General features: G+C 39.7%; 1 protein-coding gene across 2 annotated transcripts in view; it reads left to right on the top strand.

The window, feature by feature from the left end:
* The window catches only part of PAAF1 (proteasomal ATPase associated factor 1), a 41410-nt gene extending 34293 nt beyond the window's left edge, over positions 1-7117 (top strand). For both annotated transcript variants that reach the window (XM_027562939.1, XM_027562940.1), the window contains 2 exons: positions 3469-3551; positions 5609-7117. In XM_027562939.1, the coding sequence (XP_027418740.1) occupies positions 3469-3551; positions 5609-5686 (161 nt within the window). In that variant the 3' untranslated portion in view covers positions 5687-7117. The remainder of the gene's footprint in view (positions 1-3468; positions 3552-5608) is intronic.
* Positions 7118-13424: the final 6307 nt, after the last annotated feature.

The following is a 13424-nucleotide window of genomic DNA, read 5'->3' as shown; positions in this document are numbered from 1 at the left end:
AAGATATACAGATGGCCCACAGGCACATGAAAAGATGCTCAGCAATGCCAGTATTAGAGAAATGCAAATCAAACCCACGATGAAGTATCATTTCACACCAGTCAGAAAGTCTACAAAGAATAAATGCTGGAGAGGGTGTTTAGAAAACGGAACCCTCCTACACTGTTAGTGGGAATCTAAATTGGTACAGCCACCATGGAAAACAGTATGATGGTTCCTTAAAAAAAAAACCTCAAAATAGAGTTGCCATATGATCCAGCAATCCTACTCACTCCTGGGCATATATATAGAAAAGACAAAAACTCTAGTTTTTGTCTAGGGCACTCTAGTGCCTCCATGTTCATAACAGCAATATTTGTAATAGCCAAGATGTAAAAACAACCCAGATGTCCATCAGCAGGTGACTTGCTTAAGAAGATGTGGTGTTGGACGTCCTTGGTGGCCCAGTGGATAGGAAAACACGGGTTTGATCTCTGATGTGGGAAGATTCCACATGCTCCAGAGCAGCTAAGCCTGTGCGCCCCAGCTTCTGCGCCTGTGCTCTTGAGCCCATGTGCCACAACTGCTGAGCCTGCATGCTGCAAATACTGAAGCCCCCACACCTAGAACTTGTGCTCCACGACGAGAAGAACCACCGCAACGAGAAGCCTGAGCACTGCCATGAAGAGTAGCCCCACTCCCTGCAACTCAAGAAAGCCTGCATGCGGCAGTGAAGACCTACTGAATAGGTCTTCATTTATTTGTTAATTTATGTTTATATTTATATAAAAATGACAGTTGTGTATAGTTTAATCATCCTGTGATCTTTGGTGAACCAGTTCACTTTCCTAAGTCTCTACGTAGAGTTGGGTACTCGACATAAAGTAGATATTCTGTAAGTGATAGTTTCTTCTTACTCTTGTAACTAACACTTGCCCTTGTGAAGTGAAAGTTGCTCAGTTGTGTCTGACTCTTTGCCACCCCATGGACTGTACAGTCCATGGAATTCTTTAGGCTAGAATACTGGAGTGGGTAACCATTTCCTTCCCCAGGGGATCGTCCCAACCCAGGGATGGAATCCAGATCTCCTGCATTGCAGGCAGATTCTTTACCAACTGAGCTATCAGGGAAGCCCTGCTCATAACCCTTGCCCTATGCCCTCCTAAAAAAGTGTTTCTGATCATCATGATCCAGTGGTGGAGCACACACTCACCAAAATTAGAATTATGGTATAGGGAAAGATATTTGGAAGTGTCAGAGCAATAGTAAGTGTTACAAGAGGTTGATAGGAGAAAGGGTTTACTATATGGGGTGGTTAGAGATGGTTTCCTAGACAGAATGGGAATAAAGCTTGGGTTTATCAAGTAGGTTTGTGTGTGGAAACTTGAATGCAGAGGAAGAGCTATAGTAATTGTACTTTCTTACCTCCCTGTACCTCTAAAATACAAGGATTCTTTTTTGGAAAAGATTATTTTTAATAATGAGAATGCAGGAAAGAAGATCCTCTGTATACTGCTGGGTACAGTCAGTTCAGTTCAGTTCAGTCGCTCAGTCGTGTCCGACTCTTTGCGACCCCATGAACCACAACACGCCAGGTTTCTCTGTCCATCACCAACTCCTGGAGTCCACCCAAGCCCATGTCTATCGAGTCGATGATGCCATCCAACCATCTCATCCTCTGTCATCCCCCTCTCCTTCTGCCTTCAGTCTTTCCCAGCATCAGGGTTTTTTCCAGTGAGTCAGCTCTCCACATCAGGTGGCCAAAGCATTGGAGTTTCAGCTTCCATCAGTCCTTCCAATGAACACCCAGGACTGATCTCCTTTAGGATGAAGTGGTTGCATCTCCTTGCAGTCCAAGGGACTCTCAAGAGTCTTCTCCAACACCACAGTTCAAAAGCATCAATTCTTTGGCGCTCGGCTTTCTTCACAGTCCAACTCTCACATCCATACATGATGACCACTGGAAAAACCATAGCCTTGACTAGACAGACCTTTGTTGGCAAAGTAATGTCTCTGCTTTTTAATGTGCTGTTTATTTATTTATTTATTTATTTGAGCAAACAACGATGCCGTTTATTTAAAATTTTTTTTTTTTTTTTTTTTTGAGCAAACAACGATGCCGTTTATTTAAAATGTTTTTTTTTTTTTGTAACGTGCTGTTTAGATCGGTCATAACTTTCCTTCCAAGGAGTAAGCGTCTTTTAATTTCATGGCTGCAATCACCATCTGCAGTGATTTTGGAGCCCAGAAAAATAAAGGCAGCCACTGTTTCCCCATCTATCTGCCATGAAGTGATGGGACCGGATGCCATGACCTTCGTTTTCTGAATGTTGAGCTTTAAGCCAACTTTTTCACTCTCCTCTTTCACTTTCATCAAGAGGCTCTTTAGTTCTTCTTCACTTTCTGCCATCAGGGTGGTGTCATGTGCATATCTGAGGTTATTGATATTTCTCCCGGCAATCTTGATTCAGGCTTGTGCTTCCTCCAGCCCAGCGTTTCTCATGATGTACTCTGCATATAAGTTAAATAAGCAGGGTGACAATATACAGCCTTGATGTACTCCTTTTCCTAATTGGAACCAGTCTGTTGTTCCATGTCTAGTTCTAACTGTTGCTTCCTGACCTGCATACATGTTTCTCAAGAGACAGGTCAGGTGGTCTGGTATTCCCATCTCTTTCAGAATTTTCTAGTATAGATTGATTAACAGATAAAATTGATTAACTTATATATAATTTTGGAAAGCAGTTTTTCAAATTTTAAATGTTTGAAATGGTTAATTAATATCTTTTGATTCTTTTCCAGAGTTCTATTCAGTTACAGTATTAATATAGAAAAAACTTTATGCATAAAGATATTCTTCTATGTAATGTGCTCTCAACTGTATAAAATAAAAATTTATACAGAAAAGGTTAGAAAATACATTAAACTGTGAATAGTATTTATCTTTGAGTGGTAGATATGAATGATTTTTTAAAATTCTATTTCTTTATTTTTCTTTTTAATTTTTTGGATACCATGCCATTCAGCACTCAGGATCTTAGTTCCCTGACCAGGAATTGAACCCACATCCCCTGCATTGGAAGGCAGATTCTTAACCACTGGACCACCAAGGAAGTCCCTGGGAGCATAGTTGTCTTAAAGAAAACATTTATATAGGGAAATTCCCTGTGAAAAATCATTGTCTAGGATAAGTTTGCAAATACTTGTATGAGCATGTAGTTGCTTGCTCTGTGCTCTTGGTAGTTATTGCTAATCAAAGACAACTCTTCGCATTGAGCTTGCATTTGGCCTTCAAATCCTCTTGAGCCCATCATTTTAGGGAGTCACTATAGGACCTCATATCTGGCCCACCATGAGTCCTGTCTGCCACTCTGGGTCTTAAGACAATTTTCTTTAGGCTAGTGATGTACAGAAATAAATTAAAATATTGAGGGTAACTTTGCATGCAACTTTCTCTTTAGTTATCTAAGGTTTCTTTCTGTCTTTTAGGTGATGGAAGCTGTTTCATTGTCCAGCAAGACTTAGACTATGTGATTGAGCTCACTGGGGCTGACTGTGACCCTGTGTACAAGGTACGGACCTGAGACAAAACCAGGCCTGGGTGCTTTTCACCTGGGACCCAGGGCTTTGGAGGGAACTGAATCCAGAAACTTTGTGATTACTAGGGGTAATACCATACTTAGGAGTGGGACAGAAAGAAATAATTGAGTCAGTGTCTTCGTCATTTACTGGCTCCAGAAACTGAAAAAGTCACTCTACTTCCTCAGTCTATCAGTTTATCTGTAAAATGAGGATAACAGTGAAATAATGCATATGAAAACTCTAATCTGTAAATACTACTTTTATTGTTGTTGTTATTATTTAAGTTCAAGACTGATTTGATTAGAGTGTGGTGTTGGAGACTCTTGAGAGTCCCTTGGACTGCAAGGAGATCCAACCAGTCCATCCTAAAGGAAAGCAGTCCTGAATATTCACTGGAAGGACTGATGTTGAAGCTGAAACTCCAATACTTTGGCCACCTGGTGCGAAGAGCTGACTCATTTGAAAAGACCCTGATGCTGGGAAAGATTGAGGGCAGGAGGAGAAGGGGACGACGGAGGATGAGATGGTTGGATGGCATCACCAACTCAATGCACATGAGTTTGAGTAAACTCCAGGAGTTGGTGATGGACAGGGAGGTTTGGTGTGCTGCAGTCCATGGGGTCACAAAGAGTTGGACACGACTGAGCTACTGAACTGAACTGAAGAAAGAGAAAAATGAAAGGGGAAATAATGTTTGTTGACCAGTCATTGTTCTAGCTATTTTACATATCAGATTTAATAGTTATCATACCTTGAGGTATAGATATTATTCCTATTATTTTCTTATATTTAAAAAAATTTTATAATTTATGCACATGTATAAAAATTCAAACTGTGCGGACTTAAAAGTCTGCTTTAAGACTTTTTGTTCCACTGTTTCCTAAAGTAACTAGCATTAATAGTTTGTTGTGTATCTTTTAATACTGTTTTTAGAGAATTTGTACTTAGACCTTTGTTTATGTAGTTATGTAAATGATATAGTTTTATCTTTATACATAATTGGGATCATTCTGTTACATATTGCTGTATGACTTGGGTTATTTTACTTAACATTTTAGAGCTCTTTCCAGACAAATGCTTATAGATATACTTCATTTTTTAAAATTCCTGCATAGTGTTCTATATTGTGAATTAACACATCATTTTCATTTTATAAATGAAGAAACGGGACCAAAAGGGTTGAGAAAGCTGCCCTAGGTCATGCAGCTACATATTGGCACACTTGTGATTAAAGCTAACTCCAGAATTCATGCTGTTTGCATTAAATTAATGGTTCTTAATCTCCTTTGTCTCAGACTGCTTCGAGAATTTGATGAAATCTTTCTCGGGAAAAAAAGGCATATGTTGAGAACTTCTTTGCATATAATGTTATGAGGTGTCAGAGATACCCAGGCCTTCCTTTTTTTTTCTTTCCTCCCCCAAAGGCTTCCAAGTATAATTTAATAACAGATGTAAGGGACCAACTTAATTTTAGCTGCACCCCCTCTTTATTCCTAAACTCTCTATTCCTAAGCTCTGTCAAAAGCGATTTCAGGGTTTAATGTGACACTGCCCTCTTCTGGAGGAGGCTGTGTGTTGTCATCCCTAAGTCCAGTCTGACTCTTTATGACCCCATTGACTGTAGAACCCATGGATTGTAGCATACCAGGCTCCCCTGTTCTCCACCATCTCCCGGAGTTTGCTCAAACTCAAGTCCATAGAATCGGTGATGCTATCTAACCATCTCATCCTCTGCCACCCCCTTCTACCCAGGCTTTTCTGTGGGCCATATGCTCCCCTGTACAGACCCCTCTGCTCTAAACCATGCACAGCACTAGTGCATTTTCTCTCCAATTGGCCACTTAGTTTCTCTGTTCTGTATTCATGAGCTCCCTTGATTCTGGTCAGCTATTTTTAAAATATATAACATGGATATAATTCTTGTCTTTGGAGTCAGTAAATCTTCTCAGACTCCCTTGTACTAGTAGGGGTCAATGACAAAACTCTTACGTTTTTGAAGTGGAAGAATCCCAGGCTTGCTTTGAGCTGTGAACTCTTTGTGTTCCAGGTGGCCACATGGGAGAAGCAGATCTACACATGTTGTCGAGATGGTCTTGTGCGACGCTATCAGCTCTCAGACCTCTGACCCCTTGGGAAGAGGAGTCCCAGTCAATGAAAAAGATTGACTTTGATCACCAGTGAGCAGGGACATCATCAGGGACCATGGAAGGACCTGACCTTTGTTGTATTGGGTACCCTTTGGAAACAATAGAAAGTCAGCTGCTTTGGCCCATGTGGCGCCGTCATTCCATGATAAGACCCACTTTGAACTGAGTAAGAAGCTCACATGTGCTTGCTGCATTTGTCCCAACTTCTCCCTTAAACTCAGCCCGGCAACATAGGGCAAGGAAATGGATGCTTATAGTGTGATTCCACACGGGTTGTGTTCAGTGTTTACAAGGACTGGAGGACTAAAACCTGTTCTCTGGAGGAAATAAAGAGAATATGGAGGAGTCTGAATTTGAGAAACTTTGTTAAATATTCTTGCTCTAGCAAAAAGTCAGGCATGGTGATGGGATTCCTTTCTCAGGCACTCCCTATCAGCCTGGCTATGGGGAAGGGCTGCTTGACAGTAGCAGTATCCCGTGTGCAACCTTGGAAGATTCTTATACAGGAAGGGTAGTAACCACCATCCCAGTTGTCCTCAGATTAAGGGGTTTTCTGCTCATGGGACTTTCTGTCCTGGGCAAACTAATATGATTGGTCAGCCTTTATACAGGTGATGAAGTTGAATCATATCATTGTAAAGGTGACAGCTGTCAAAGTGTGGTTCTTAGAATAGCTGTATCAGATCACCCGGGAACTTGTTAGAAATTCTGGGAAGTGCCTCCCCTTTTCAGACTTAAATCAGAAATCCTATGAATGAGGCTCACAATCAGTGTTTTAACAATTTCCAGGTGATTCTAATTCCCGCTAAAATATGAGAGACAAAAAGAGATGGTGAAGGGCAATTTAGTCATAGATGGAACTCAGTGCTCATGGATGAGGCTGAAGAGGTTGACAGGGTCCAAATAGTAAAGGGGCGTAAATGCCAGGTAAGGAGCTTGAGCTTCACTTGGTTGGCATTGGGGAACCACAGAACACTTTTTTAAGCAAGGGTACAACATGGTCACTTCTTTTTTTCCTTAAACATAAAAATGGAATCATAATCATATATATTCCATGGTTTATTTTCACTTAGTGTCTCTGAGTTCTTTCCATCTCAATCCAGTTGGACTTTCCTCATTCTTTTTAATAAAAAGTGTAGATTTCCTTGGCAGTCCAGTGGTTAAGACTCTGCACTTCTGCTGCAAGGGGGCATGGGTTTGTTCTCTGGTTGGGGAAATAAGATCCTGCATACTGTACCAGCGCAACCAAAAAGAGAAAAAGACTGCTAGTGAGACTCAAAGAGATCTAGTGATTAGCCAAGGGTCATAGAGAGAGGAGCTTGAACACAGTTGAACTTTAAATCCTATATTTTCCTTCTGGTTGCTTTTGCCTAAACCAAATTGAAAATAAAATACTGTAATTCATTGAATATCTACTGGATGTCTACACTATTCTAGTTACTGTATTTAGATACTTAATCCTCATAACACTCTTAAAAAGGAAATAGTGTTATTCCTATTTAAAGGATAAAGAAACTGAGGCTCAAGAAATGAAGTCCCGGAGCCTTGATTTGGACCTTTCTCAGTGTGTCTGCAAGGCCTGTGCTCCTTCCACTACACCGTGTGGTCACGAGACCTTAGGGACTAGAGCAGTTTCATTCACGGAGTGATTTGTGATAGGGTCAGGTAGACTCGAGGACATATTCCAGAGCTCAGAAACATTGAAAGCTAGGAGGTCTGGGGGAACCTCTAATAAGTCAGATTAACAAAACAGGAGGAGGAAGATTTTGACTGAGTTCAAACAGCAAGTGTGTGTCTCTTGAGTTCCCATTCCAGGACTCATTCTTGTTTATTACCATCACATTCATGATGTGATGAAAAGGAGACCCTTTTCACAGGTCTCCAGAGTTGACATCCTGATTTTGATGGATGCAGTGACTCTTGACAGCTGTCCTGAAATCCAGACCCAAACAGAAGGAGCAAAGGCTAGCTTTCAGGTAGGCCAGGCCTTATTTACTGTGAATGGAATCATCCCCAGTTTGCAGCAGAGTTTTTTTCTTTTGGGTCAAGAAGTGCATTCTGGGTGAGGAAGTATTGACAACCCCCATCTGGAACACTGCAGGCCCAGGGAAGTCTGTGCTTAGCCTTTGTTTCTTGGTTTTCAGATGCCCCCTTGTGACTTCTCGTGAAAAGTACTGCTGTTTCTCAGACCTGAAAAACTGGCAGCTGCAGTGGCTGTTGAGCGTATACTGTGTGCCAGGCACAGTCCTCACAATAGCCTTGTAAAGTTTTATTGAACAGATCTCTTTGTGGATATATTTTAAATTTACTTTTTATTTTGAAATAATTTCAAACTAGCAGATAAGCTATAAGAATAGTTCAAAGGATTCCAGTATATCCCCACACATATCTCCCAGTTGTTAACTTCTTATTATGTTTGTTTTATCACCTTCTCACTCCCTCTCTCTTTATATATATATATATATATATATATTTTAAAATACAGGTTATATATACTGTATGTATTTTTTTTTTTCTGAATCACTTGTAATACACAAATGTTATGTCCTGTCAGCTTTCAGTACTTCAGTATGCATTTGCTGAAATCAGGGACACTCCTGAATAACCACAGTACATCTATCAAAACAAGGAAACCCCCATTAATCCTAAACTACTATCCAGTTTGCTGACCCCATTCAAATTTTGCTGGTTTTCCCAACAGTGTCCTTTATAATCACTCTTTCCTTTGTGGTCCAGGGTCTAATCCAGGATCACAGGTTGCATTTATTTGGCTTCTGTCTGGAGTACTTCCTCAGTTTTTCCTTTTATAACCCTGATATTTTTGGAACATAGGCCACTATGGGTTTGTCTGATGTTTCCTCATGATTAGATTCAGGTTATATATTTGGGCAAGAATATTCCCAAAGTAATTCTCCATCCTAAGAGCATGGTATTGGGAGCCAGGCAATGTTGATTTGCCTCTCTACTGGTGATAACTTTTTTTATCCTTTGGAGATATAATTCACAAACCAAAAAATGCACCCTTTTAAATTACACAATTTGGTGGTTTTTAGTTATTTATTTACAAGGTATTGTGACCATCACCACCAGTTCCAGAACTTTTCATCACCCCAGAAAGAAACCCCATATACTTCAACAGTCACTCCCCATGCTTCAGCCCTGGCAACCACTGATCAGTGGACTCTGTCTCTGTGGATGTGCCTATTCTGGATGTTTTATATAAATGGAATATATGTGACCTTTTGTGTCTGACTTCTTTCACTTAGCATAAAAATTTCAAGGTTCATCAATGTTATGTTAATAGCATTAATGGCATGCATCAGTACTTCATTCTTTTAACTCACTTGTGATGGTTAATTTTATGTGTTAACTTGACTGAGCCATGTTGCCCAGATATTTGGTCAAACATTCTGGATATTTCTGTGTTTTTTGGGTGCTATTAACATTTAAATCAGTGAACTTTGAGTAAAGCAGATTACCTTCCATAATATAAGGCCTCATCCAATCAGTTGAAGGCCCTAATAGAGAAAGACTGACTTCCACCAAGCAAGATGGAATTCTGCCAGTGTATTGCGTGTGGATTTGAACTGCAACTCTTCCCTGGGTCTGGACTCTTTCAGTTCAGTTCAGTTGCTCAGTCGTGTCCGACTCTTTGCGACCCCATGAATCACAGCACGGCAGGCCTCCCTGTCCATCACCAACTCCCAGAATTTACTCAAACTCATGTCGATTGAGTTGGAGATGCCATCCAACCATCTCATCCTCTGTTGTCCCCTTCTCCTCCTGCCCCCAATCCCAGCATCAGGGTCTTTTCCAATGAGTCAACTCTTCGCATGAGGTGGCCAAAGTATTGAAGTTTCAGCTTTAGCATCAGTCCTTCCAATGAACACCCAGGACTGATCTCCTTTAGGATGGACTGGTTGGATCTCCTTGGAGTCCAAGGGACTCTCAAGAGTCTTCTCCAATACCACAGTTCAAAAGCATCAATTCTTCGGTGCTCAGCTTTTTTCACAGTCCAACTCTCACATCCATACATGACCACTGGAAAAACCATAGCCTTGACTAGATGGATCTTTGTTGGCAAAGTAATGTCTCTGCTTTTTAATGTGCTGTCTAGGTTGGTCATAACTTTCCTTCCAAGGAGTAAGCGTCTTTTAGTTTCATGGCTGCAATCACCATCTGCAGTGATTTTGGAGCCCCCCAAAATTAGACTCTTTAAGCCTCCATAATTGCATGAGCCAATTCCTTAAATCTCTCTATATGCGCACAAACATACTTTATTGGCTCTGTTTCTATGGAGAACCCTAATACACCATTATATGGATATACTACAGTGTTTTAATCCACTCATCAGATGATAGACATTTGGGTTGTTTACATGTTTTAGCTACTATGAATAGTGCTGCTGTGAACATATGTTTTTAGTTCTATTGGGTATATACTTAACAGTGGAACTGCTTGGTCATATGGTAACTCTAGGTTTAATGTTTTGAGAAACTGCCAACTATTTTCCAAAGTGGCTGCACCATTTTACATTCCCACCAGCATAAGGGTTCTAATTTTTCCATGTCCTTGCCAACTCTTGTTTTTGTCCATCCTTTTTATTTTAGTCAGATAATGATAAGTCAATTAAAATGGTGTCGATGAGATTTCTCCACAGCAAAGTTAATAAGTGTTTGAGGGAGAACTACTTTGAGACTATATAAATATCCTATTCCTCAACAATTGTGTATCAACTAGTTTTAGCATTCTTTAATGATTTCTATCTGAATCACTTATTCCTATGATAATTGCCAAATGGTGATTTTCTAATTCCATTATTCTCCTTACATTTATAATCAGCATTCTACTGTAAGGAAGAACTTTCCCTTCTCCCTGACTTATTTATTTATTCACTCATGCATTTGTCATAGATATATTATTATAAATAACTCATAGATTCATCTTTTATTCTATAGATTATAATCCATTATAATTATACTGTAATTATAATCCATTATAATTATACTGTGATTTATTTTGATATTTAAATTGTCCCATTTGGGCCAGTGGGGGCTCCTCCAAGCTGTATCTTATGTCCATTTAACATTTTTCCATCCTTCTTTGAGCTGTTGCACATTCTCTGGCCCCATAAAATAGTCAAGCCTCAACTTATGATTTCCCAGTCCAGGCCTGGAATCAGTCATTTGTCTAAATAGCCCTGGTTTCTTTTAGTGGAGAATTGTATTCAGAAATCAAGATCTGGGCAATAATATGCTCTTTACTCCTGGGGTATTATTGCTTCTAGGCCCTGGCAGAAGATAGTATATCTATACATCTGTCTTTCTACATCCATCATTCTATATATATTAAAAATCATGAGTTCACACTGATGTCACCAATTCCAGTCCAACTCCACCTTCTACATGTGTACCTCCTTTCTCCAACAATGAGAAGTTTGGCTCTCATAATTCTCAGTGTATTCATTTATTTGCTCAATACCACTGTGAGTAACCAGTTTTCCACCCACCCAGGTCCTCTCCTTCCCTTTCGCCACAGCCCTTGCACACCTGGTGTTCCTCTAGAGTCTCCTTCTTCCTCTCCATTCAGCCAGTCCCAGATAAAGCAAAGCCTTCCCCCAAACCTCTGAGTTTAATAACATTTTTTTTTTCTGGTAATAAAAGTAAAACAGGGAATTCCCTGGCAGTCCAGTGGTTAGAATTTAGTGCTTTCACTGTGGGAGCCCAGGTTTGATCCCTGGTTTTGGAACTAAGATCCCACAAGCTGCATGACCAGAAAAAAAAAGGTAAAGCAAATGGTCAGTACCGAAGAAAAAATGTTCAATATTAGTATTTAAATAAAAATGCAAATTAAATCCATGAGAAAGCTCAGAAATGCAAAAATAAGAGTAATTCCACGTTTTCATTTAACAAGCAGATAACTATGTATATTTGTATGTTCATTTTACAAGCAGACAACTATAGCTAAGAAATGATTGTTTAAGGTCATAAAACTAGTAGCTAACAGGATTTGGCTCTGACTCTGCTGCGTCAGTGCTAAGGGAGCATCTTCCATGTGATACATGCTTTTGTATAGTTTTATTTAATATTTTCACACCAACTCAGTGGTGGAGGTAATACTCCCATTTATTCAAGTAAAATTAAACTTGGGGCCCCTAAGTAAACCTCTTCAAGTCACACAGATGGCATGTGAGCTCAGCAACATCAAGATATGGTCACTTTGACCATTCAACTCACCCAACACCTACACTTTACTTCTTCGCTTTCTAGTTGATTTCTCTGTCCTTTGACCCAATTCCAAAAGTGTGTTTTGTCACTTCCAAATATACCTAAAATAGATCCTTTGCCTCAAACAACATGAAAGTTCTACAATACTTTAAGGCAGGCCCTCCTCTGCAGTTGGGTGGCTTCAGAGGACCCAGGAGAGTTCTTTCCGTCATTAGTATCTGGAATGTCATCAGGGAACGATCAAGATTTTCCATCCACAATGAGAGAAAAGTCTTAAAATGTAGCGCCTCTCTTTCCCTGTATGACTGATATTAGTTCCTTTCTTAATAACACACTTCCCTTTGAGAGGAATAGGAGGCTAAGTACCTGGAGAAATTACTCCTGAGGAAGACGGAGGAGAAGAGGAAGGGCTGTAGTGAGGTGCTGACTCAGGGACAGACCCCTGGAGCAGTAGCAGTAGTCCAGATACAAACCATACATTTATGTAACGTTTGTATTTAACACAGCAGTCATACAGACTTGTGGGAAAACAACAGACTGTTGAATGAATGGTTCTGGAACAATGGGATATTGAAAAGAAAAAAACCTACATGGAACCATATACAGAAAAATAAGTTCTAAGTGGATTAAAGACTTAAAAGTCAAATGGACTTTTGGAAGAATATACAGGTGAAGATCTTTATGACCTTGTATAGGGAATATTTCTTAAACTAGACACAAAAAGTAGAACCCAAAAGAAACAGATTGATAAATTTGACCCCATTAAAAAAAAATGGTAAAAAGACAAGCTCCAAGGTGGAAGGGTTTGTATTTTATATTATCAACAAAGAAACATAAAGAGTAAAAAATCAATTTTCTAAAAAAGGACAGCCCAGAAAGACAATGGACAAAAGATGTAAATAGGCATTTCACAACGAAGAAAAAAAATGGCAATAAAAATGAAAAGACCTCAGCCAAGAAATGCAACTTAAAATCCACAGTGAGATGCTATTTCACACCTAGATCAGCAAACATTTAAAACTTTGACACCAAGAATTGTGAGAATGTGGAGCAAAAAGGAATGCACACATACTACTACATTGCCATTGTAAATTAGAAGCTCCACATCAGAAAACTGACATTATCTTGCAGAGTTGACACATGCCCAAATATTCAGGATCAGCAGTGAATGCTGAACAGGCACTATGAAGATGTCATACACATGCACCAACATACCATTTGCATAGATTATACCATTTCTAGAAAGTTTAAAAATATGAAAAAGTAAATATGTTTGGGATACATGCAACAGTATGTGGAGATGGCTTGTGCCAACCTGAGAGGAACTGGTAAGTGCTATAATTCAGGGCTGTTATTTTTTTTTTTTTCCTTCTGGCAAGCTTGTTAAACATTTACTAGTACACCACCAGATACAAGGCATAGTATTGGGTTGGCCAAAAAGTTCATTCCAGTTTTTCCCTTCAATGATTTGGAAAAACCTGAACAGACT

Source organism: Bos indicus x Bos taurus, chromosome 15 (genome assembly GCF_003369695.1).
Source record: "Bos indicus x Bos taurus breed Angus x Brahman F1 hybrid chromosome 15, Bos_hybrid_MaternalHap_v2.0, whole genome shotgun sequence".
Lineage (NCBI taxonomy): Eukaryota > Metazoa > Chordata > Mammalia > Artiodactyla > Bovidae > Bos > Bos indicus x Bos taurus.
The sequence above is the reverse complement of the archived record's forward strand: the minus strand, read 5'-3'. Positions and strand labels throughout refer to the sequence as shown.